At 44.1% G+C, this 27,838-nt stretch overlaps 1 protein-coding gene across 1 annotated transcript in view; it reads right to left on the reverse strand.

Annotated features, from left to right (window-relative positions):
- The window catches only part of CNTNAP2 (contactin associated protein 2), a 1,212,102-nt gene that overhangs the window by 1,121,367 nt on the left and 62,897 nt on the right, over positions 1-27,838 (reverse strand). Inside the window, exon 3 of the mRNA XM_074985481.1 lies at positions 16,202-16,395. Coding sequence (XP_074841582.1) covers positions 16,202-16,395 — 194 coding nt within the window. The remainder of the gene's footprint in view (positions 1-16,201; positions 16,396-27,838) is intronic.

The raw sequence follows: 27,838 nt of genomic DNA on the forward strand, positions 1-27,838 counted from the left end.
GGTCCGGGGTGTGAATGGGGATGTGGGTCCCATCCAGGGCCCCGAAGCAGTTGGGGAACCCCATGGAGGTGAAACTGGTGATGGCTGCGTCCAGGTCCCCAAGTTGGATGACTCTCTGGAGCAACATGGTGTTAAGTGCACGGACCACCTGTGGGGAGGGAACACAGGTGCCCATGAGGCTGTGCAAGGTGCCCCGGGGCCCTTTCCCCAGGCCCCCCTCCCAGGCACCTCCCCGGGTACCCCACTTGCCCAGCCCATCCCTCCCCAGTACCCTTCCCTTTCCAGCCCCACACCCGGCTCCTCCCTGCCCCCCTCTGTCCCTCCCTCCCCAAGCCCACAGCTGGCCTCCCGCCCAGTGGGTGCGTGCCCAGGCTTCCTTACCTCCATGACGACGACCCCGACCGTGGCCTTTCCCACTCGGAACTGGTGTCTCACGGAGCGATAGCTGTCTGGAGTGGCCAGCTTCCAGACAGCTATTGCCACCCTCCTCTCGATGGGGAGGGCGCGCTGCATCCGGGTGTTGTGGTGCCTCAGTGCTGGGATGAGCCACTGGCAGAGCTCGAGAAAGGTCTGCCGGCACATGCGGAAGTTCCGGCGCCACATATCGTCATCCCACTCTGGCATGACAAGCTGCTCCCACCCCTTGGAGCTGGTGGGGTAGCTCCAGAGGCGAGGGAGCAGATGGTGAGGGAGGAAGAGCGGAGCCCGGTGCTCAGGGGCATTCCCGTCTGCCTCCGGGGTGGGCTCCTCTGGCAGGAGCCACTGGGCAGCCTCCCAGGCAGCACTAGCAGGGCGATTGCCCCCTGGATGACTACCTGGAAGGCCTCCGCTTCCTGCTGCTGCTGCTGCAGCTGCTGCTGGGTGTCCATATCTGCTGTGACTTGGTCTGCGAGAGAGTGGCTACTGCTCTGCAGACCTCATGCTGTGCAGGCCGGGTGTGTCTGAGAACGGCCCTTTAAAGAAGCGGCTTGCAGCTGCCCCAGAAGGGCTAGTGTGCTCTGTGACCCAGTCCACGGTCTGTCCTGGCCCCTTATTTTGAAAGAGGCTGCTTGTGTGTGTAGACGCTCTGCATTTCCTTCCAGGGTGGCTCTTTTCGACGTTCCCCGTTACTACTTCGACACTGAATGTCGACGTTGCCATCCCTGGAGGACATGTAGACGATATTCGTTGAAGTAGCCTATTTCGATGTTCTTACTTCAAAATAGGCTACTTCGACGTAGTGTGCTAGGGTAGACGTAGCCTGGGTGTTTAAAAGTGTACAGGCAATAACTGTTTGAAATGTGAAAGCACCCTGTCAATACTCAAACTATTTTTAAGATATAAGGAGAGCAACAGCAGCATTATATCCACAGCATGGTTTGGTTTCACGAGAGCAAAAGGAATGCTCTTTTCCTGTGTTCATATTTGTCTTGTGAGAGGGTCTTATCCTCTGGGTTGGCAATGTGGAAAAGATGCTGAGCCACAGTGACTTCAGTGGCAATTATAGGTGCTCAGCCCTTCCTAAGATTTAAACCCAAAGGGGTGGTTCACTGTGTGAATTGAACAGAGAATGTCCTATATAAGGAAAGAGTCATAATGATGTAGGGAATGTGGCAGCAGGAATGTGTCTCCCAGAGGGCATCTACATAAGAATGCAAAGGGCTGCATGTGTGATACTGAGGCTGGGAGGAATGTGTCTCCCAGAGATCATTTGCATAAGAATACAAAGGGGTGCATGTGTGATACCTTTCAGGTAAAGCCTAATGGGTAGCAAGTAAGCCATAAGATTTGGTCTATTGTAAACATGTAGTTGTAAAATCACAATTTAAGCTGACACTTAGTGAGGGAGTTGTGAGGTCTCACCAATGCTCTGGGTTATTGTGGGGGACAGGGCAGTTGCCATAGCTGCATAAGACAGTGATTACACAGGGCTCCCTTGTTTAAAGCATTGTAAAGGAGGAGGGGAGGGGTACTGGTTGAGCCAGCTTGCTGAGTGACTTGGCCCTGCCTATGCCTTGGCCATATAGCTCTAAGACTGGTGTGACTAACCCTCCCCACCTGTTGAAAGATAGAGCTGGATACTAGGGTGTTTGTGACACCCCACACTAGAGATATCAAGAGCTGAAATCACAAAGTGGCAGCTGGAGCCATGCAGAGCTAAAAATCAGAGTGGCAGCTGAGGCCACGCAGAGCTGAAATGACAGGGTTTTGCCTCAGGGCGATCCCAAGCAGTGGGGTAGGAGCGGGGGCAGACTGGCGGGTGGCCAGTAGGAGCAGCGGTGGGCGACGGCGGGCGGGCGGGCGGCCAGTGGCAGCAAGGGGAGGCTGCAGACAAGTGGGCTACGTCTACACGTGAAGCCAACATCGAAATAGCCTATTTCGATGTAGCAACATCGAAACGTCCTCCAGGGCTGGCAACGTCGATGTTCAACTTCGACGTTGCGCGGCACCACATCGAAATAGGCGCTGCGAGGGTACGTCTACACGCCAAAGTAGCACACATCGAAATAAGGGTGCCAGGCACAGCTGCAGACACGGTCACAGGGCAGACTCAACAGCAAGCCGCTCCCTTAAAGGGCCCCTCCCAGACACAGTTGCATTAAACAACACAAGATACACAGAGCCGACAACTGGTTGCAGACCCTGTGCCTGCAGCATAGATCCCCAGCAGCCGTAGCAGCAGCCAGAAGCCCTGGGCTAAGGGCTGCTGCCCACGGTGACCATAGAGCCCCGCAGGGGCTGGAGAGAGAGCATCTCTCAACCCCCCAGCTGATGGCCGCCATGGAGGACCCGGCAATTTCGACGTTGCGGGACGCGGATCGTCTACACGGTCCCTACTTCGACGTTGAACGTCGAAGTAGGGCGCTATTCCGATCCCCTCATGAGGTTAGCGACTTCGACGTCTCGCCGCTTAACATCGAAGTTAACTTCGAAATAGCGCCCGACGCGTGTAGCCGCGACGGGCGCTATTTCAAAGTTAGTGCCACTACTTTGAAGTAGCGTGCACGTGTAGACACAGCTGTGGACAGGTAGTACTGCCCTGGTGATTGATGACATCTTTATGATTTGGACCCATAGTACAGAGGCTCTAGAGGAATTCCACAGAGCCTTTAACAATCTACACCCCACCATCAACTTATGCCTCGATTACAACATGCAAGAGATACATTTCCTGGACACTACAGTACTAATCAAGGATGGCCTGATCAGTACTACACTGTACCGAAAACCTACTGATCGTTATACTTATCTACACCCTTCTAGTTTCCATCCTGCACACGTGACTAGATTCATTGTTTACGGTCAAGCTCTTAGGTACAATCGCATTTGCTCTGATCCAACTGACAGAGACCAAAAACTACAAGAACTTTACCAAATATTCATAAACCTGAATTACCCACCAGGAGAAGTAAAAAAAAACAAATCGACAGGGCCAGACGAATACCCAGAGACCAGCTACTCCAAGATCAGCCCAAAAAAGCCAAGAACAGAACACCACTGGTCATCACCTACAGCCCCCAACTCAGACCACTGCAACGAATTATTAAAGAACTACAACCTATCCTTAATCAGGATTCTACACTCCAGAAGGCCCTGTGTGACATGCCTGTTCTCTCCTACAGACATCCTCCCAAACTCATGAGGATCCCCACTAACAGCCACAGTCTATACCCCAGGAATACCAGTCCCGGAACCTTTCCCTGCAACAAAGCCTGCTGCCAGCTTTGTCCACATATCTTCTCTGGAAATACCATCACCGGACCTAACCAGGTTACTCACAGAATCACGGGCACTTTCTCATGCTCCTCTATTAACATCATATATGCCATCATGTGCCAGCAATGCCCAGGTGCTTTGTATATTGGACAGACTTCTAACTCCCTTAGACAAAGGGTCAATGGGCACAAAACAGACATCAAAACACTCCAGATCCACAAACCAGTTCGTCAACTTTTTAATGGAATGGGGCATTCTGTCAATGACCTCAAGGTATGTGTGTTACTGAAAAGGAATTATTGCACCGTTTTGGAAAGAGAAACATCTGAGCTGGCTTTTATATTCAAATTCGGCACATTAAGACATGTTTTAAATCTTGATGGGAACTTTCTGAGTCACTATAGGGGCTCGTCTGCATACTTGGCTCAATCTAATTCTTGACCTTCCTCCCCACCCCTCCACTCTCTGATTTGCTCACCTTGATTATCTTTTTCTGATTTGTCCTACTTGCTTACTGTTTTTGGTTCTCTGTGCCTTAAATATTGAGTCTGTTCTGGTCTGGCTATGGTCTGAAGAAGTGGGTCTGTCCCACGAAAGCTCACCTAAGAAACTATTTTGCTAGTCTTTAAAGTGCTACTTGACTTCTTTTTGTTTTGATAGTGTATAGACTAGCACGGCTTCCTCTTTGTTACTGCCCTGGTGATGTATCTGTGGGCTCTGGGTTCAGGACTGCACCGCAGAAGGTACACCCTGTAACTATGTGTGGGGTAAATGGCCAAGAGCCCCAGCAAGAGACTTGGTTCTACTGCATATGGAGATGGTATCTTGGTAAAGGGGTTTCTCTTCTTTGCTTATATATATTGCATCTGTCACTGTAACCTTGGGGTAGGTTACGGTCATTAAACAAGCCATTTCTATCTCAGACTCTGTGCTTGCGAGGGGGGGAGAACTGCCTTACAGGCACCCAACACTGGGGTGAAATTGTCCCAGGCCACTGGGTGGGGGCTCGAGCCGGTTGGTTGTATCCTTGAGAGGAAAACCCCACAGGAGTTGAACCCGGCCCTTCTGGCAGGCGTCTGGCCTTAACAGAAGGGTTACAATGAGAATGTAGGATTGGGGCAATAGAGACGCAGTACCTGAAGAAATGAAGGGAAGGTACTAGGAGGTTTCTCAAAGTAAGAAAAAGTTCTAATGTGGTACAGAAGTTGAGAGTTTCTTGGGATACTCCTACTGATAAAAAAATATACAGGGAGGCCAGCTGATCCCAAACTCACTAGTTAAATGAGCCTTTTTATTTTTATTCTGCAAGAATTGGTAAAGCAAAACCAGAAAGTTTTGAACATAAATTATTGCCAGGACAGGGTATCTTTAAATATAAAGCAAGTTTATCATAACTGTAACAGATTCAGAGCTATGCCAGAAACACTAACTGAAGTTTTTGTACTAATTGACACATCACCCCTGAAACCATCACCATGGCTACGTCTACACGTGAAGCCTACATCGAAGTAGCCTATTTCGATGTGGCGACATTGAAAAAGGCTATTTCGATGAATAACGTCTACACGTCCTCCAGGGCTGGCAACGTCGATGTTCAACATCGACGTTGCGCAGCACCACATCGAAATAGGCGCTGCGAGGGTACGTCTACACGCCAAAGTAGCACACATCGAAATAAGGGTGCCAGGCACAGCTGCAGACACAGTCACAGGGCAAACTCAACAGCAAGCCGCTCCCTTAAAGGGCCCCTCCCAGACACAGTTGCATTAAACAACACAAGATACACAGAGCCGACAACTGGTTGCAGACCCTGTGCCTGCAGCATAGATCCCCAGCAGCCGTAGCAGCAGCCAGAAGCCCTGGGCTAAGGGCTGCTGCCCACGGTGACCATAGAGCCCCGCAGGGGCTGGAGAGAGAGCATCTCTCAACCCCCCAGCTGATGGCCGCCATGGAGGACCCGGCAATTTCGACGTTGCGGGACGCGGATCGTCTACACGGTCCCTACTTCGACGTTGAACGTCGAAGTAGGGCGCTATTCCCATCCCCTCATGGGGTTAGCGGTTTCGACGTCTCGCCGCCTAACGTCGATATTAACATCGAAATAGCGCCCAACACGTGTAGCCGTGACGGGCGCTATTTCGAAGTTAGTGCCGCTACTTCAAAGTAGCTTGCACGTGTAGACACGGCTCATGAGATTTACTGGTTTTTGATAGGGGATGCTCACTGAGGAATGCTTGTTCCTGCAATGCTGCCACTGATGATTTTAACTGCCTAATATAATAGTCTAATTTGTCTGAATTTAATAAACAATTTGAATTCTGTAGGAATAAACAGATTAACTTGAGAGAAAAACCATTAACATAGCAAATATTCTGTTGATATAATTCCCCTTTCCAGAGCTTCTGAATTAATTTTTACCCGCAGAAAACAGCAATAAGTATAGGGGTCAAGACCAATAATTAAAACGTTGTTCTATCCTCCAATATTTCTTGCAGGCAAGAAGAAGAATCCTGTAGTTTATAATCAAAAAGCCCCCATACCTGCTGGATTCCACAGAAAGTCCAGCAAAAGTTTTGTTTGTTTTTGTATATTTTTTCAGTGTAAATGGTTGGTATACTGATTTGCAGCACTGTACTAACATGATGGAATTCATTTCCTTCCTATTTTGAATACTAACTAATAAAAACTACATTTGAAGCAACATTCACTAACTTCAGAGTTAACAATAAATATTGCTTAGCCTAATAGCTATGGGCAAGGGAAATGGGAAGTAAAACATGATGAGCTGCAGAATTTTCACTCTGACTGTGTCTACACTTACCAAAAACTTTGAAATGGCCATGCTAACGGCCAGATCGAAGAATACTAATAAGATGCATTAGAATACTAATGAGGCTCATAGGAATAAGGGGATTTCGATGTTGGTGGGGTCCGTTCGAAAAGGACCCCCATGTATACGAGACACGGGAGCAAAACGCGGCAATTTTGAAGTGCTGCAGCCAGCGGCATGCTTATGAATATGCATTTCAGCGCCTCATTAGTATTCTTCAACTGGCCATTAGCATGGTCATTTCAAAGTTTTTGGTAAGTGTAGATGTAGCCTCTATGTTCATACTTACTCAGAAGACTTCTGTCTACATCAGGCATGTCCAGCCCATGGGCCGCATGTGGCCCCGGAGAGCTAGTAATGAGGCCCCACAAGATCATAAACTTTTAACACTATTGTGTGATTTATATACATTAACTATATTATACATTTTATATGCAGCCCAAGACAATTCCTCTTCACTCAATGCGGCCCAGGCAAGCCAAAAGGTTGGACATTCATGGTCTACATAGATGGTGTCACCAGAGTAGATATTTCAAATATATGCAAGATTCCAGCACTCTCAACTGAAAGCATCTGGAAAATGGCAGGAAGGTTTGAATTCTCAAAGGGAAATTGAAGGCTGGGCGGATATCAAGAGTCTGTGCAAGGAAATGTTTCAGAGAGTTGAAGCTTCACAGGGTTACACTTGGAATCCACAGAGTAAAAGAAAAGAAGAGGTTAAAAGTCTAGAGCAGCTCTTGTGATAGGAGGCAAGAAAAGTTCTGTAGAAAAGACAAACTGGCCCAGGAATGGTGGGATGTGTCAATAGGGCAGCTGAGACCCATCCATTTTCACCAAGGCTGGATATAATGCCAAACTGATTTCTACCTTGTTCCTATTAGAGATGAAGATCAGCTGTTTTCAGACAGACATAATCCTTTGCCCAAAACACCCATTTCACAGGTACTTCAACACCAAGTGACATCAAATGTCAAATGAAAGAGGAGCAAGGCTTCGTTGAGAAGTATACAACACATGAAAATAGGACAGCTGAGGTGGGACATGAATATACTGGTTAATAAGTGCACAAGCTAAGGGAGTCTGTTGAGGATGAAGAGACATACATGATTTTTGAAATGTATTACTCACTAATTGAGGAAGGAGCATCTTCGAATCATAGGGCTGGAAGGGACCTCAATTGGTCATCAAGTCCAGCCCCCTGCCCCAAGCAGGATCAACCCCAACTAAGTCATCCCAGCCAGGATTTTGTCAAGCCAGGACTTAAAAACCTCAAGGGATGGAGATTCCATCACCTCTTTAGGCAATGCATTCCAGTGCTTCACTACACTCCTGGTGAAGTAGTTTGTCCTAATATCCAACCTACTCCTCTCCTTCTGTAATTTCAGGCCATTGTTCCTTGTTCTGCCACCTGTTGCCATCAAAAACAGTTTCTCACCATCCTCTCTAGAGCTCTCCTTCGGGAAACTGAAGGCTGCTATTTAATCACCCCTCAGTCTTCTCTTCTGTAAACTAAACAAGCCCAAATCCCTCAGCGTATCCTCACAGGTCTTATGCTCCAGCCCCTTAGTCATTTTTGTTGCTCTCCACTGAACCTGATCCAGAACATCCACATCCTTTCTATACTGGGGGGCGTGGGCCCAAAACTGGACACAATATTCTAGATGTGGCCTCACCAGTGCCGAATACAGGGAAACAACAACTTCTCTAGATATGCTTGAAATGCTCCTCCTAATACACCCCAGTATGCCATTAGCTTTCTTGTTCTCCTTTATCCTTTCCTTGGGGCTGTCCCTACCAATACGCAAAGTATACAGATATGTAGGGCACCACAAAACATTGAGCAACATGATGCCCATAATTTCATGGAGCCCCACCTGGCACCTCCGGCTCAGGTGGCCAGGCCCATCCCCCAACCCTGCATCCACTGGCCTCAGAGTTTGTACTCCTTTCCGCAACCCTCCACCCCCAGTGACTGCAGCTGGGAGCTGAGGAAGAAGAGCAGATTGGCCTCTCTGTTGCCCACCTCTGCCACTGGTTAGTGCATGGGGGGTGGGGGGCAATCCCTGCTGCTGGCACCAGCACTCTCCCCCACTAGTCACCCAGTCCACCCTTGGCCCTGTAAAGCTCCCCAAAGTGTGTTGCTTGGGGCATTGTCCCAAACCATACTGCTTACCTTCTATTTTCACAGTGGAAAGGGAAACCACCACTCTTATCACTGCATGTGCCATTCATCTGCTCCCCTGTCCTCAGATGAGCCTCTCTGCCCTGCCCCTTGCAGCTCTAGCCTCTGGAGTTGCCCCCTTCATCCAACAGCTCCTGCAGTCACAGCCCTGCACCCACAGGCACTCGGTAGGTTCACAGCCCACCTGTGTCCCTTGCATGGCCTCTCCCTGCCCTTCTGCTTTGCCCTCCCTGAACCCTCTCCCTCTGCAGGCACCAGTCAGCCCTCCCCTCATGGAGGGCCTACTTGAGTGCAGCTCCCCCCAGAGTGATACAGATCCTCAGGCTGTGCAGCGCAGCACAACTGGTGGGGACAGCTCTAATTGTTATGAAATCTTTAAGAAAATGTTGTAGGTCAGGATTTTCAAAAGAACCCCCTGGAGTGAGACACCCAAATCTTGTGAAATTATAATAGGAAACAAGTGCCTAATTTGACCATCTCAGACATAAAAAATCCTGCAAGAGGATACAGTACCAGAAGCTCCTTGTCCTACCAAATCTACCGTCAATGGTTCAGCTCAGCACTGTGCTGGCTGTCAGTATAGCTGCTTTTCTGAACAGGAGCATAGTGTGATAGCTGCTCAATACGAAGATTGTAGTATTCATATACCAAGCAGGATCAGCATTAGTGCTGATCAACTCATTGTCCATATTTTCCAAGACATTTGGTTACATTTTAAAGGAGGAATTTTGACAAAACAAGCAACACAGGAAAAAAGTATTTTTTTAAACAAGAAAAATATTGGAAAAAATTAGAGTCTTCACTTAGAGATACTGTTCTAAAGAGAATTTGAGGTGATTTAGAAAGCCAAAAAGAAAATTACTATGTGTATCTTCTGTGTTCAGTTAAAACACATCATATCTTGGATGAAAATATCCCTTTTCTTTCCACCAGTGAGCAAGATTCCCAAGTCCTAACATGAGCAGTGCGTAAGCATTGGTAAAAACATTTTCATACAAGCAAGGTGACTGAAATTCACTAGTTGCTGGGGAGTTTTTATGGGAAGAAGGCACAGTCAAATTAAGCTTTTCCAAAAACAAAACCAGCTCCTATTTTAAAACTGTAACAACCACTTAGTCCAGGGCTGTATCAGTGGAGTCACACAGATGTCAGGCTTGAGGAGGAGACAATCAATTGCAGAATCTCTCTCTCATATTGTGCGTGGGCTATCTTGACTCTACTTTTCCCAATAACACCTAACTCAAGCTTATGTCAAAAGCTACTTCCCTGTACTCATGATTCACAAGAAAATGAGAGAGCAGAAGAGAGTGGATGAGGACTTAAGCTAGCACAGTGAAATTTAAAATTATATATATATAATGGCTAATTTAATATAAGCCTCTTCCATATGCATGAAATAAATGTAGCCAGATTCTTCCAGTTTTCTGTAGGATAGGCCTACCTTTCCCACTCAACCTCACTGAAGAATATTGGTAAGGTCTGCAACTCAGTCTATTCAGAAGATCTGAGCACTCTTTCACCTTAGGACTGTACAATGTAGGACATTTTTGTATTGCATTCAGAAAGATTAATATGACCCACTCATAGCATCTATGTTAGGATTAAGAGGGAGGAATAAAATTAGCCACAAACACATCTAATACATATTTTGCCAACTGATAGCTGAGTACAGTTGACAGAAATACAAATTGATCCTGTTATCTACATATTATACTCATATGAAATACCCTAGCGGATTGACACGTGGGGAAGCTGCAAGACCTCTTAAAATTACAAACTCAGAATACAAGAGTATGGTTAGAAAAGGTGATCTGAATTCACTAGTTGACAGTTCAGTGTGTTTTTGTTTTTGTTTTTGTTTTTTTTTAAATGGAAAAAGGGCACATTCACTCCTCTTATTAAAATTCATGGGAATTGAAAATATCCCAAAGCCCAAGAGGGCTGGAGACAGAAAATCTATTTAACAGAAATGGGAAACTTACTCTAAATTCACCTTGAAAGCACTTTTCCCATCACGCTCTTACTGAAAGACTTTTGATTTGTCTCTTACCTAGCAGGTAATTATACAACTTCTTTTTCCCCTGCCTAGCGCATACAAAAGGGTATCATTTTAACATTTTATGCAAATTATCCTGGTTTGTTCTCACCAAGGTCTTTGTTGGAATTATTTTCTTTTTACTCTATCTCCCTTAACCAGCTTTTCTGTTTCATTTCCTTTTATCCCCCATATTTTGTCCCCTGACTGTACCATTTGATATTATAACTGCTTTATCCTGCTGAAGTCTATGCTTCAATTTTCCTTTCTTCCTAATACAGAGAGGCCCACTTGTCATTCTGGCCTCTGTGTCAGCAACTTTTGTCAGATCTAACCTAATCATTACACCTAACGTTATAATCTGTATCTAAAAATACATTTAGTCACATATCACTGGCCAATTAATAAATCACTGATCATTGACATTCCTGCATGAAGTACAAAAAGGTTTATACTAAGAGTTTTTGATTGACACTGGAATCATGACAAAGGTGTGCTTAACCTATGCATGTTGGTGGTGGCCACCCTAGACAAAGGAATGTGCTTGCTTTTCTGACAAGCCAGGATTGATGGACAGACACAATGAGGGCCAATTTACATATTAGGTAAACAAAGCTGTCAAGCTAACAAACAGGGGAGGAGTAGAAACTTTATCAGAACTACAAAATCAGGGTCTGAACCTCAATGATAAGCAATTAAATCAACTGTAACAATATTACTGTTTTATAAAAATATAATGAGTGAGGTGTTTCGTGATGCCCTTTGACAACTGGTAACTAATACCATGTGATAAACTAGGTAGGTAATTAAGGTTACTCACTGATATTGTAATTTACAGTCTGTGACCTCACAAAGGGAAAAACAGGTTTTAACTATGGAGGATGAAACATCACTAGCTGCTTTTCTCCAAAGAAAATAGGCAATGTCTGAATAAAACTAATGGAAGACCCAATGACATAGAAATCAGCAGAGGGATTGGTAGTGCATAGAAAGGGAAGGACTGATAAGCTTCTGTTACTTCTTGAAACAAGGTCACTGAACTTTGGAAGATACAAGCCATCTTTGGCATCCATCACTAGACAGACAAAAGGGGCCAGAATTCTTGCAAGATCAAAAAGGTGAGTTCTTCAACAAGGTGCAGGGAAGGGGGCGCGAGCATGGAAGTCTGTGGGAACTTACAACTGGTAAGAAACCTACGTTGGCAAAGACAAAGGAAACCAACACCTTGTACTGTTTTAGAGGATCCAGACAGAGGGATAGTCAGCCATGGCTGGGAAGAGGAAAAATTGGTCAGGAGGAAAATCTCATGAACAAATCATGTATCACCTTGCTAGATATTTTACTTTTAGATGCATGTTTTCATTGTTTGTTTGTAACCTTGCCTCTTATGCTTAAACTCACTTAAAATATTCTTGTCTTAATAAATTTTTGTATTTTTAACCTAACCCAACACAATACTGCCTTTAATTTAAAGTGAATATAACTCCAAGCCCCTAGTAGGCTGCTGGGTTTTGTCTTTATTATTCCTGTCCAATATTAATGGTGAAACGTAGATGTTGCGAAGAACCTGGTTCGTCTGAGACTACAGATGTAGTGGGATCAACTGCCATTATTAACTAAGTCCAGTGAGGACAAGAGAGTGTGTCTATGGGAACTGTTGGCGGGTTTTTGAATACAAAGCGACTGGACCAGGGCTGTACTGTATACAGAATATGAAGTACATACTGGCTGTGTGTCCCGCTCCCCTGCCCCAGGGAGGAAGTCACAAATACCATTTGGGGACACTCAGGATTATAATTCCAGTTTGTTATGAGTGCCCTCTGATCTGAATAACATCCCAAAATGTGACAGTATGTTTTCTCTTTTATTTTCAGATTTACTCTTATCAAGCAATGATGTCATTTAGGTGTGCATGGAGCGAAGCGGGGATCCTAATTGAAGGCCACATACCACCAATCACAGGTGAGTAAACACAATGGACAGTGAAAACCAATGGAAAGTTCTGTGGGCTAACTTCTTCTTAAAAAGATTTCAGAAGAGAGATGTAGCCAGGCAATTGAAAAGAATTTGACTTAGTGAGTTGAAACTTGCAGAGCCAGACCCTCAGCTTCTACAAATCAATTGACATGATTAAGATTCTGTTCCACCACCTCAGAGGACTTTCTCTTCATGAAGTTCCCTACACTGACTCTCTAAGAACTCACTTGCATCCATCCTCTATTACTTCTAATGATCTATAGGATCAAGAGGGGGAGTTACTGGAGCCGTAGAGACAGAGTTGTTTTCCAATTAAAAATAAAGTCAGTGCATTGTGTGGTAGGGAGCACTCAAAATAGTCAAACTATTCGAAGAGGGCTTACATGCTGGGACCTACACTGGTTTTTGTTTATATTCTTCAAAGCTTTTTGTTCCCATTATGTGCCAACAATGCCCTTCCACTATGTACATAAGAACATAAGAATGGCCATACTGGGTCAGACCAAAGGTCCATCCAGCCCAGCATCCCATCTGCTGACGGTGGCCAATGCCAGGTGCCCCAGAGAAGGAGAACAGAAGACAATGATCAAGTGATTTACCTCCTGCCATCCATCTCCTGCCCTTGTACTGAAGGCTAGGGCACCATACTTTATCCCTGGCTAATAGCCATTTATGGACCTAACCTGCAAAAATTTATCAAGCTCTTTTTTAAACCCTAATAGAGTCCTGGCCTTCACAGCCTCCTCGGGCAAGGAGTTCCACAGGTTGACTGTGCGCTGTGTGAAGAAAAATTTCCTTTTATTAGTTTTGAACCTACTACCCATCAATTTCATTTGGTGTCCCCTAGTTCTTGTATTATGGGAAAAGGTAAATAATTTTTCTATATTCACTTTCTCTACACCATTCATGATTTTATATACCTCTATCATATCGCCCCTCAATCGCCTCTTTTCCAAACTGAAAAGTCCCAGTCTCTCTAGCCTCTCCCCATATGGGACCCGTTCCAAGCCCCTAATCATCTTAGTCGCCCTTTTCTGAACCTTTTCTAATGCCAATATATCTTTTTTGAGGTGAGGAGACCACATCTGCACACAGTACTCAAGATGTGGGCGTACCATAGTTTTATATAGGGGAAGTATGATATCTTTTGTCTTATTATCGATCCCTTTTTTAATAATTCGTAACATCCTATTTGCCTTACTAACTGCTGCTGCACACTGTGTGGATGTCTTCAGAGAACTATCCACTATAACTCCAAGATCCCTTTCCTGATCTGTCGTAGCTAAATTTGACCCCATCATGTAGTACGTGTAATTTGGGTTATTTTTTCCAACATGCATTACCTTACACTTACCCACATTAAATTTCATTTGCCATTTTGCTGCCCAATCACTCAGTTTGCTGAGATCTTTTTGTAGTTCTTCACAATCTGTTTTGGTTTTGACTGTCCTGAACAACTTGGTGTCATCTGCAAACTTTGCCACCTCACTGCTTACCTCATTTTCTAGATCATTGATGAACAAGTTGAACAGGATCGGTCCCAGGACTGACCCCTGGGGAACACCACTAGTTACCCTCCTCCATTGTGAAATTTACCATTTATTCCCACCCTTTGTTTTCTGTCTTTTAACCAAATACATTGGACAGACTGGGCAAAACCTTTGCCAAAGAATAAATGGATGCAGAGCAGACATCAAGAAACTCAATACACATAAGCTGATCAGTGAATACTTCAATGGGGTGGGCCATTCTGTTAAAGACCTGGGAATTTGTGTCCTAGAGCAAAAATTAAAAACAGATGTGAGTGAGAAAGTTGTGAATTAGAATTCATATTCAAATTTCACACATTAACACATGGTATGAACAGAGACAACAATTACCTCACGCATTACAAGTACTGCTTCCTTTGATGCTCATAATTATCTCAGGCAGCACAATTAACATCTCCCTACCCTGCATCCCCCTTCTATGTATTTGATTTGTAAGTTTTTATTGAATTTTTTTTTTTGGTCCTCTGTACTTATAAATGTCAGTCTGTACTGGAAATGAGATTGATTTGATGAAGTGGGTCTGTCCCACAAAAGCTGATCACCAAATAAATCATTTTGTTAGTCTTTAAAGTGTCACATTTCTGCTGCTTTATTTTTTTGGAATGCAGACTAAAGTGGCTACCTCTCTGTTACTGTCTAAGGCAATATATTATTTTTTTCTAGTCTCACTGAAGTCAGTTCCTAACTATAGGTTTTGTGTTCTTTGGCAGAGGAAACTGAATGCCACCATTGTCCACAACCTCATTTCTAATGCACTGCAGTCAATACAACAAGTTGTTCTCACGTAACAGTGTTGCTGATCCAGGACTTCCCTGAAATATTCAACTTCCAGTTCTAGGAGAAAATGAATCAACTATTCCAATATCTAGCAAAATGGCAACATGCCACTTTGTAGGCACTGTTCACCCCAACAACTGAATCCTCTATTATTGTTCCACTCACAATAGGGCACATCTTCAGCCGGTAGGATTCAGCAAAGCTCTGTTGTCTATTTACATCAGCAGGGGTTCTAGCCACCTGGGTCCATCCAACGACTGCATAAAAAGTCCAAAGTATTTTTTTACAACTCTATGTGCTGCATGAAGGCACAATTAGGATGTATTTAATGCACATGTACGAAACCAGAATTGTTATGGTCATCTTCAATGATTTTCCAGTACCCTTAAATAATCACATATATATAAACTATTTCCCCAAGTATTTAATAGAAAAATATGTTGAAGCATGAGGAATGTTACAAATATCAAAGCAGCATTTTTATAGTTATCTTAGCTTGTAGGGCAATCTGGAAAAGATTCTAATTTATTTTCTCCCAAGGAAGGCAAACATTGTGCTTCTGCTAGAACAACTTTTAATTTTTCCAGACTGAATGCATGTTGCAATACACACACAGATTTGGGAATCACCCCACACCACACTTTATTCCCTCTTCCATCTCACAACAAAGGAAGAGAGTGTTGCTGTGATCTTCTCGAGAGCCAGTGCTAGAGATCATGACTCCACCACAGCTGGAGATACCCCATCCAAGAATCCTCTTGATGGTGTTCATGAAAATGAAGGCAGTGGGGAGAAGAGATTCTGAGTATGTCCCCTTGAAGGTCTCATATGCAGGGAACAAAGCTGAGAGAGTGGAAGAATGAGGAGAATGGAAAGTGCAAGGAGGAAATCACAAATATTGTACACTAGTGACTATGAATTGATATTCTCATCACTTTCTGAGTTGCCTAAGCCTAAATTGATTGTCTTGATCTAGGAATGGAATACCTAGCAGTCAGCAACTCTAATCCTGGTCCGTCTTATTTTGGTGAACACTGTATGCTCTTTTTTTTATACACACATCAGAGATCAATAGGGTGACTGGATCATCAGAAAATATTCAAAGGGGAATGTCTTCCACAAGACAATGCTGGAGTTTTACATCAGTGACTTACCCAAATGTTTCCATCCTGGTGATATGGCTTCCAGTTTCTTCCTGTATCACTGTAGAGCATTCGGTATTGAGTCACCCAATCTGAGCTGCTGTATCTGCCTTGGGTTGCAATAGCACTGATTTGTTTCCTGTTCCCAAAATCCACCTGCAGCCACTGATAATGGTCACTATCTGATGGAGACCATCCTCCAGCACCTGTTGAGTTGAAACAAGGCAGACAATCAGAACTCTTAAACAGCTTTAGAAATGAACACACCGAAAAGATGCTAGCTGCTGGATGTAAGCAGAGAACACCACTAGCACAAATAAAACATATGAAAAAAATGAGACTCCCCCAAAATTGTCACCTCTTTTGTACGTGCCCTTGGAAACAATTTCTTTCAAGCTGTGGCAGATTATTACTTCACTTTGGCTGTGTCTGCACTACAGAAATAACTTTGAAGTACAACTTTGAAGTAAGCAACTTCGAAGACAAGCATCTACACGCACCCTATTTTGAAGTTTAACTTCGAAGTAGGGCACTACTCCATTCCTGGGAATGGAGTAAGGACTTTGAAATTGGGCTCCCTACTTCAAAGTTAACTTCAAAGTAAGGAAAAATGTGTGTAGACCCTTGGTGGCTACTTTGAAGTAGTGCCTAACTTTGACGCTAACTTTGAAGTTAGTTCTGAGTGTAGATGCATCCTTTATGATTTAATTATGTGACACACACACACACACTATTGACAGTCTTTATAATTCCTTAATTAGAGTTTATAGGTATATGCCAAACTTAAATTGTTAAGAATTGACCAATTTGCCATAGCATCCTTTTTCAGAATCAGGTGGTGCAAATCAGTGACTACTGATTCCTTAAATCCTTTAAATGGTATTTCAACTTAAAGGTGATACAAATTAAATGGGAAGGAATAATAGTGTGCATCTCTAATTTCCCTTCCTACGAGTCCAGCATTTCATGGAAAAGCACACACATCAGAGAATATCTGTCAGCAGCAGTTGAAAGAGAAAGGTACTGCAGAGATTATGCTGATTTTGATTTGCAGGGCATTCAGGATGTCATAGAGTCTATTAACTGACTCTTGACAAATGTATCATCACTCTTTATAGGGCTATGAATTAACTCAGTAGTAATACTATTAGCAATATTCAATTCAATCACTAGAAAATGTTCAACTGTTCTTCGTAAACAAGGACAATGATGCATAGATAAAAGCAAGTGTCAAGACATTAATTTAAGTTCTTACTCTACTAAACCACAAAAATATGAAAGGGGAAAATACAGGTTAGTTACACATGGGGTAATAAAAGACATTGAGCTTGTGAAATAATGGGCTACACTCTGAATGTGATGTAGTTTTGCAAAATTATATCAATCATTGTAAGTACTGAATTGGGGAAAAGCAGAGAATAATTGTGTTTATACTCAAATGTGACATTCCAAGCAGAAGAAAAGTCTTAAAAGATTTAAAATGACTCCAAGGATTTGGTTCAAACACATGGCCTGGATCCTGCAGATGCAAAAACAATTTTGTTTACCATATGGTAATCTCTATCACTTAGTGCCACTATTAGGACTAAATTTGCACTCCAGCCCTATGTGGCTCTCTGATCAGCTGGATTTATTAAATAAAGCAAACAAACCTCACAACCAAAAGAACTATGGTCCCATACATGTAAGATGATATTCTATAGGAACCAAAGCAAGACCCATGCTCAGGAGCAGTTCAGGGTAATTACCTGATCCGATGGAAAAGAAAAAGCCTTCAATTTAGAGATAGGAGACAGTTGCTTAGTCACTGAAACCAACCAGCGGTGGAAATCAAAGTCATACAGACTTGGCCTCATTCAGCACCTGTTCCTCTAGTACTTATCTCTTCACCCTCCCTCTCTAAATTGTTGAGGTAGTCATCTGGTTGTTTCACACAAGATAAGTGTGCCTTCTTAATACTGAATTTACTTTAGCAATCTAGCAATGGAGTGAACTGTGTGCACATGGCTTTGATCCTAAGAGTACTTCTGTGCCAGTTAGCACACTGTTGACATGATATATGCTGAAAAAAAACTGGCATGTGATATCTCACTGGAAATAAGTCACTGAATATTAATGTGCATGTGTGATTGTGACGTATGTATGACAAACCCATAACGGATGTTGCAGCTATGTTCTGGAAACCCATAAACTGTATTTTACAAGTAGCTCCTAATCCATGCCTGCTTACAGTGTGTTTCTGATTTAAATTAAGCAAGATATACACAAAGTCCAAGGAAAGCAAGTGGGGAAAGATGGCTACTTAATAACCTTGATGGGATGAAGACTGCACACTCAAAAAGCCCCAGGCAAAGTATTTACGGAAGAAGTAGGCAAAGGGAAAGAAACTTTCTGGGCTTCTATCATATGAGAAACCAGCAGGACAGAACTCTTATACCCACAGAACAATGGATCCTTCAGCCAAGGGGTTTGAAGCCTCTGGGACCTCAGTATAGATGAAAACCTGCTTTGGCAAACATTACAATGTGCTGATATCAAAATTTAGTCTTAGAAGCATTCTCAATTTGCTTGCTTGCGAGCCTTTATCTTTATTCCTCAACCTTGGTATCACTTAAGCCTATGGCTTTTTGTTTAATAAACTTTTTTTTTTCCTATTTGTACCATAAACCATAGAATCATAGAATATTAGGACTGGAAGGGACCTCAAGAGGCCATCGAGTCCAGCCCCCTGCCCTAATGGCAGGACCAAGTACTGTCTAAGCCATTCCTGATAGACATCTATCTAACCTGTTCTTAAATATCTCCAGGGATGGAGATTCCACAACCTCCCTTGGCAATTTATTCCACTGTTTGACCACCATGACAGTAAAGAACTTTCTCCTAATGTCCAACCTAAACCCTTCTAGATCCTTAATCATACTTGTCACTCTTTTCTGGACCCTCTCTAATTTCTCCATATCTTTCTTGAACTGCAGTGCCCAGAACTGGACACAATACTCCAGCTGAGGCCTAACTAGTGCAGAGTAGAGCAGAAAAATGACTTCTCACTTCTTGTTCACAACACACCTGTTAACGCATCCCAGAACCATGTTTGCTTTTTTTTGCAACAGCATCACACTGTTGACTCTTATTTAGCTTGTGGTCCACTATAACCCCTGTCGTGGGGAATTATTAACCTCTTACGGCCTGCTCTGAGCCGCCTGGTTAGCACGACCGGATTGCGAGGCTCCCCGCTCTAGTTGTCCGGATCCTCGAGGACCTAAGGTGTATCGGAGAGATGGCGGAGGCCCAGCGACGTTAGACCGCCTCGCCCCCTACAGACTGCCCCACCCCCTACTGGCAAGAGGACCAGGGGTTGTGCACGTACCCTTCCCGCCGTATAGATGTAACCTCCCCTGGCAGGCAGTGGCTAGCTCAAGAGGCGAAGGTGGAATGAGGAGGCGGCTTAGGGGTGTAACTAATGTTCTATTTATTTAACAGAGCCAACAACAGGCAAATAAACAACAAATGGTATAAAATAAACACAAACAGTTCATAATGATCCTATACACTAACAAACACTTACTATTATTAATATTAAATCCATAAAGGCAACCTGTGAAACTTTCTTTATTATACCGGAAGGCAAAAACAAGGTGGTTAGAAATAGACTTTTAAGGTAAGAGGTAAAAGGAACTATGTTTAGTTTAGCTCCGAGGGGGAGAAGGGCGCTACTCCTTCTCCTATACCCTCAGGCCGGGTCACTACTCCGGCCTATTGGGGACCTTAAGGCTCCGCCTCTGAGGCCCCCTTACCAACTGGGTGTTTGCCACGGCCCCACCCAGCTGGAGCTTAGAGATTAAAGGATAGGTAAAGGTTCAGGGTAACTGGGGAACCGGGAGGCTATGCCTTCACCATGTTAACCCTCCTGCATGAAGGTAAGTATAACCTATTATTACCAACTAATCCTATGACTTAGTGTTATTTAAGTAATTAAACTATAATAACAAACTATTAATTCAAGTATGCAGCTTGATATTAAATGTCTTTGAATTTGGGTGAACAAGCCCGGCCCTAGGGTCGAGCCCCGGGTGCAGCCCTTCTCTGGCCCTGGAAAGGGCACGGCTGAGGTGCAACCCCAACCCCCCTGTTAGGGAACCCAGTACCCAAAAAGTGTCTGTGATGAGGTGAAGTGTCAAAGGTCCCAAGAGATAGATTAGGTGTCTGGTGATAGGGGTCCTGTCCAGGTAAGTGAGTCTCATCCGGTAAATGAAGGTCCAGTTAAGCACAGCAGGCACGGATGCTGGGGAGTGCTGGTGGTATCGTTGGCAGGTCCCTGGTTACATCACTGGGTACACAGTACCCCCACTGGAGTGGGGGCCAGTTTACCACCTGGTGACTTGGCCAAAAGACTCGCTTGCTGCTCCCCAATGCAATGCGCTGCTTGTGGGCGCTAAGGTCCACTGGGGCGTTGGCGCCGCTTCTGCCCCAGTGGGCACCTGAGGTGAGCCGGCGGTTTCCCACTCCCAGCTGGCGCCGCCCGCAAGGCAGATGCCACAGTGATTGTCAGCTCTTTCGGCTGGTGCCGCCTGAGGGCAGGCGCCGCAGTGATTTCAGCTCTCAGGCCTGGCCTTGGAGTCCAGCGGCACCACTGGGTGGCCACGCTCCTCCGTACAAGGTAACAGGTGCACGGCCTGTGTCCCTCAGGGCCGCTGAATGGGCTGTGGCTCCTGGATTTATAGAGCGAGCTCATGAATATTTATGACATGATTAGCATACTCAGGGTTCTATGCAGGTGCTTTCAAAAAGGTCCTCTTCTTGGCAGAAGGTGCTGGAAGTTTTCACCTGGGGCCAATCAGAGGGCTCCATTTTGAACCTGCAGCCTTGAATAATTCATGAGTTCAGGTTACCAGGGAAACCAACAGACTCAGAGCGACCATTGCAGGAGCTGCTAAATGGCAGCATATGTAACTTTAGATTTTACCTGTACCTGCATTGATGTTTAATGGCCAAAGGCTTGTTTCCCCTGGCCCACAGGGATGATAATGCCCAAGGGATAAAACCCCTGACAACCCCTAGATCCCTTTCTGCTGTAGTCATTCCGAGACAGTCCCTCTCCATTCTGTATGTGTGAAACTGATTGTTACTTCCCAAGTAGAACACTTTGCATTTGTCCTTATTAAACTTCAGCCTGTTTACCTCAGACCAATTCTCCAATTTGTCCAGATCATTTTGAATTATGACCCTATGCTCCAAAGCGGTTGCAACCCCTCCCAGCTTGGCATCATCTGCAAACATATTAAGCATACTTTCTATGCCAATATCTAAATCGTTGATAAAGATATTGAACAGAACCAGAACTAAAACAGACCCCTGCGGAACCCCACTTGTTATACTTTTCCAGCAGGACTGAGAACCATTAAGAACTGCTCTCTGAGTACAGTTATCCAGCCAGTTATGCACCCACCTTATAGAAGCTTCATTTAAATTGTATTTGCCTAGTTTTTTTATAAGAATATCATGCGAGACCGTATCAAATGCTTTACTAAATTCTAGGTATACCACATCTACCGCTTCTCCTCTATCCACAAGACTCATTATCCTATCAAAGAAAGCTATCAGATTGGTTTCACATGATATGTTCTTTACAAATCCATGCTGGCTGTTCCCTATCACATTACCACCTTCCAAATCCTTAAAGATGACTTCTTTAATTACCTGCTCCATTATCTTTCCTGGCACAGAAGTTAAGCTGACTGGCCTGTAGTTTCCTCAGTTATTCTCATTTCCCCTTTTATAGATGGGCACTATATTTGCCCTTTTCCAGTCTTCTGGAATCTCTCCTGTCTCTCATGATTGTCCAAAAGTGATAGATAAAGGCTCAGATACCTCCTCTATCAGCTCCTTGAGTATTCTAGGATGAATTTCATCAGGTCATGGTGACTTGCAGACATCTAATTTTTCTAAGTGATTTTTAATTTGTTCTCTTTTTATTTCAACTTCTAACCCTACCCCTTTCCCACTAGCATTCACTATGTTAGGCATTCCTTCATCAGACTTCTCAGTAAAGACCAAAACAAATGAGTCATTAAGCATCACTGCCATTTCCAAGTTCCCTGTTACTGTTTCTCCCTCCTCACTGAGCAATGGTCCTACCCCGTCCCTGGTCTTCCTCTTGTTTCTAATGTATTTATAAAAAGACTTCTTGTTTCCCTTTATGCCTGTAGCTAGTCTGAGCTCATTTTGTGCCTTAGCCTTTCTAATCTTGCTCCTGAATTTGTGTGTTGTTTGCTTGCCATGGGACCTTACCTACCAGCTCTGAGTTCACCAAAATCTGCCCTCCTGAAATCCATTCTCTGTTTTGCTGTTTTCCCTTCTACACTTCCTTAGAATTGTGAACTCTATGATTTCGTAATCACTTTCACCCAAGCTTTCTTCCAGTTTCAAGTTTTCTACCAATTCCCCCCTATTGTTAAAATCAAACCTAGAATAGCTTCTCCCCGGTAGCTTTTTCAACCTTTTGGAATAAAAAATTGTTTCCAATGCAATCCAAGAACTTACTGGATTGTCTGTGCCCTGCTGTATTAGTTTCCCAACATATATCTGGATAGTTGAAGTCCCCCATCACCACCAAATCTGGGGTCCTGCATGACTTTGTTAGTTTAAAAAAAGCCTCTTCCACCTGGGTGGGCGGCCTGCAGTAGACTCCTAGCAGGACATCATCCTTGTTTTTTACCCCTCTTAGTCTAACCCAGAGACTCTCAACATGTCCATCTCCTATGTCCATCTGCACCTCAGTCCAAGTGTGTACATTTTTAAAATACAAGGCAACACCTCCCCCCTTCCTTCCCTGTCTATCCTTCCTAAGCAGGATGTACCCTTCAATACCAACATTCCAATCATGTGTATTATCCCACCAAGTTTCCGTGATGCCAACAATGTCATAGTTGTATTTATTTATTAGCACTTCCAGTTCTTTCTGCTTATTACCCATACTTCTTACATTTGTATATAGGCATCTAAGATATTGATTTGATCTTGCCTCCCTGTTTTGCCCTGACCCTCTTTTTACTCTGACATTGTCACCCATGCTGCCTCCCATTTCTGACCCAGGTTTCCATGTTCCCCATTTACCTGTGGGTTTTGCTACCCTGCACCTGTCGAACCTAGTTTAAACCCTCCTCACTAGGTTAGCCAGTCTGTGTCCAAATATGGTTTTTCCCCTCCTCAAAAGGTGAAAGCCATCTCTGCCTAGCAGTCCCTCCTGGAATAGCATCCCATGGTCAAGGAAGCCAAAGCCTTCCTGGCAACACCATCTTTGAAGCCAGGCACTCACCTCTAGGATGCACCTGTCTCTGCCTGGGCCCCTACCACGGACAGGCAGGATTGAGGAGAATACCACCTGTGCCCCAAACTCCCTCACCCGTGCCCCCAGAGCCCTGAAGTCACTCTTGACCTGCTCAGTGTCACACATCGCAGTATCATTAGTGCCCACATGGATGGGAAGCATGGGATAGTAGTCAGAGGGCCAGATAATCCTTGACAACACCTCCATGACGTCTTAGATACGGGCCCCCGGCAGGCAGCACACCTCCCGAGATGAACTGTCAGGGTGACAGATCAGTGCCTCCGTCCCCCTCAGAGAGAGTCCCCGACCACCACTACTCTACCTTTCTGTGAGTAAACCATTTCTGTGCTTGTTTAAAATAAAGTGTTTTGTTAACCCCAGTTAAAGTAATAAGCTACTGGTTACTATCTCTTTAGGGAGAAGTGAACATCAAAATTTCTCTGACAGTTCAGGAAGAAGGTCAGAAATTACAGGACAAGTGATTTGGGTGCAGTTCAGCACTGGAGGGTTGCTGGGAACAGGGTCACCCAGCCAAAAGTTAACTTACAGCTAGAGTAGCAGGATAGGTGCTGACAAAACCATTTACTAGTCTGGTTTGCATCACAAAACATAAAAAAAAGGCTTTACAGTTAGAGATTTTCAAAAGGTTTTTTAGCTCTCCACCTCCTAATGAGCAATTTCTTTCATCCATGCACAGAATATTTTTATGTGCTCTGAGACAGGTGCAAGTGTGCACCATCAGTAGAAACAAAAAATCCTTTCTGTGGGTGCTCTGCTAATCAGCTGGGCAGCATTTGACCCTCAGCTTTCCAGGAATACTGACGGTCATCATGAATAGAGAGTTAATTTACTGTTAATTTAAATGCCTATTATACTGAGGAAATGTCAAGTAATTATTTAAAGTACATATTGTGATATTTATTCACATTCATATGTTATCAGATTTCCTATTTTTAACAGAAGAAAGTAAAGCTAGGAGAAAATAGGATATATGCCATTTATTTGCCCCTGTGAATTGGTTCCAAGTGATTAGGTGCATTTATTTGTGGATCTACTAGAGCAGCTGCTCCATTAAACGATCCCGATATCCCCTGCCAGCCTGGTGTATCTGAAGTTGATGGCAGAACCTGGAAAAGGTGAAGGTGCTCTGCACTAGCCTCCAGAACTGGAGGGGTTTGACAGACATAAGTGGTACTCGACAGATGCCCTCTAAACTTGATTGGATGATGGCAGTTGCAGAGGTTTAATCACATCATGTAAGAGTATGCAGAGTAAAATCTGATTAGTTTTTGTTATTTCTTTGACTTTTGAAGTTTTTAAAATTTTCATTAGGATTTATGGAATGTACTCTCTGGACACATCATTTATTTTTAATCCACAGAGTGGTATAATCTGGAGAAAAATAATGAAGTTTTCCCCCTAATATCCTCACAGTGAAATATTTCTGAAGTGCATTAGGAGCACAAGACACTGCATGTTTCTACATATTATTATTTATGTTGTAAATATTTATAGGTGAGGTCATGTGGATTAGGTACTATTGCCTAACCTAAGGACTGTGTAATAATTATATTGGTGTGGCAGAGTCAGTCTCATTCCTGGGCCCCAGGTCCTCTGTTTAGTCCACTGGCTGCATCATATGAACCATATTACCCTGGCTGGGGCACAGGCCAGCCTGGGGGGCATGTGGTCACCGCCCATTCATTCCAGGTTCTGGCCCAGGGACCCTGGATGGTCCCTACCAGTGAGGCCTGACTCCCTTTGCCCTTGCCCTCTCAGCTCCTCTCCCTGGGCCACTTCCCCCAGATAATTCCCCTGGTACCTCCTTTCACTAGTGGGAGCTATGGCAGCAAGTCTCCTCCTTTGTTTGGCTCCTTTGGCTGACCAGTTCCTCAAAGTCTCTGGTGAAGCTTCAGGCCCCCCTGGATTGGGGCAGTCTAGCCCCCCAGGTTGCTGAGGCTCCTCTCCTCTTTTGTGGCCCCTGGTGCTCCTCTAAGTCACCTTACTTCACCTCACTCCTCTCAAATGCTCCTTAACCACCCTCCCTTGTCCTGCCTGGAGAAGGGCTTATAAACTTAGCCCTGAGTAGGCTCAGCTGGCCCAAATTGATTTAGGGCAGCCTACTCCTCAGCTGGTCCCACTTTGATTGTCAGTTCTGTCTCTGCTCTGTGTTTACTCCCACCTCCCCTCTCCTGGCCCCACCCTGCCACAGTTGGTTACTTAAGAATTCATACTCTGAGGTTTGATAGGTAATTTTTGCAACTGAGAACTCAGTGTTAACAGTTGCAAAAACTCCTTCCAAAAAGTCTTCCATATTTGTAATAGTTTTATTAATACAGTTAATAAAAGGGCCCAACCCAATCGACAAAGGTATATAGAGTCAATACAGTATGACTCTGAACATCCCTATACCCACACAATCCTTTGCAGAACAATCTAAGGTGTTCATCATTATCTTCCTCATCACCATCATGCCACAGCTGCATCTCCCAACACACACACACACAGGATGAGATTTATTTTTTTAACGTCTTATGCTGACACCATTATGCCCAAGGCATATTCAGTAAGGGTTTCATCCCCTTTCCTGTATTCATATTTCTTTACCCTACTAACACTGGGATACCATTCACCCTAGGTTACTAGTCCATTTACCTGAAATTTATTATCTCAGATAAAACAGTTACAACAGTATTCTTGTGGCTAGACATCTGCTGATGTTCCTAACTTTAAAGTATCTGAAGCTGGCATAAGATAGCTGTGATATTGGCAAGCCAAGTGCAAGCTCTTTCTAGGCTTTTGCCCAAGCTGAGCATTGACAAATTCATTGCGAAAATCAGGGGATACAGAATGTAAAACAGGAACAGTTATACTGCACAATGACCACAGAAGGCAGCAAGGGTCTGAGATGGGGAACAGAAAAGCTATAACTACATTGGAACAGAGTGGGGGGCAAGGGGCAAAAGAAAAGGACAGCTATCTATTTTATATTTGAGAGAGTATGTCTGTTTCTTAGCCAGGGGATATGTACCCCTGGCTGTACCCTCTGGAGCTGCAGCTGCCATGTGGAGGCACTTCTTACCTGCCCCCAACCTGCTGCAGTGAGAGAGGACTTGGGTAGTCTTTTCTCTCTGAGGCAGCCTACATGGTGAGCCCTTCATCCCCACAAGCCTCCCACCCCAGGTCCCACCCAAGTCCTACCCAAGCCTCCCACCCCAGGTGTCATCTGGGGAAGGAGAAGGGGCTAAAGCAGACCCATATGAGAAAACTGCTGACTCAAGGAATGTTGGGTAAATCTCATAGTAAAGTAATAATAAAGTCCTTGCTTCATATGTATAAAAAATCCCTTTTATCTGGAACTGTGAACCTTTCTGGAAGAACTGTTTTCTGCTCATCAAAAAAGCTATTAAAATTAAACAGACATCACAAAGACAGTGAAATGTCCCTTCACACCTACAAAGAGGCTAAGTGCAAAAGGGCTCATTCCATCAGCTTGGATTCTGAAAGAAGGAAACAAAGATAGCTGACAGGAAAATTCCTCTCTCTTTTGTTGTTTGGATTCTCACCAAGCCAGAAATATGAAACAAAAGCAGAGACCCCCCCAGGATTTACATGCATGAACTCGAAAAAAAAAAAGAAAACTGACAGATACTACAACTCGGTCACTTTTTAAAACCACACACACACACATTTATGTGTCGTCTGTTTTACCTGTTTAACAACTCTCTCATTTATTTTCTTATTTAAGAAATCTTTAATTATAAGATTCACTACAAGCATTATTTTTGGTGGGAGAACTAAGCTACAAGTTGATCTGAGGTAAGTGTCTGGTTTCTCAGTATTGGAAGCGACCTGAGCCTTTTGTGATCTTTAGTGTATAGAAATCAACCATCCTATCATTAAGGTTACATCTGCACTAGCAAGCAAACAACTGAAGTTTTGACATTCAGGGGTGTTAAAACGACATCCCCGTGCAAAAAATAAGCTTTTTTTTACAGACAAGTGCCCTGAGAACAGCGCTTTGTTGGCAGCAGTGCTTTCCTGACAACAAAGCAAACACCACTTATTGAAGTATTTTTTCATCAAAAGACCTGACCATCAGTAATTATGATGCCTGGCCTTTAGCAACACAGCCATGATTACACAGCCCTATCACTAAAAGTGCAGTGTAGACAAAAGCTCAAGTTCAGCGCACTTGGGATGGCACGATAGACTGGCTGGAGACTGTGACTCCATGAAAAAACTATTGTAGTGTGTTAGGAGTTCATGCTTGTTTAAGGGTTAATGGAATCTAGTTATAGAACATACAACCAGTGTGCAAT

This window comes from Carettochelys insculpta, chromosome 2 (genome assembly GCF_033958435.1).
Source record: "Carettochelys insculpta isolate YL-2023 chromosome 2, ASM3395843v1, whole genome shotgun sequence".
Classification (NCBI taxonomy): Eukaryota; Metazoa; Chordata; order Testudines; family Carettochelyidae; genus Carettochelys; species Carettochelys insculpta.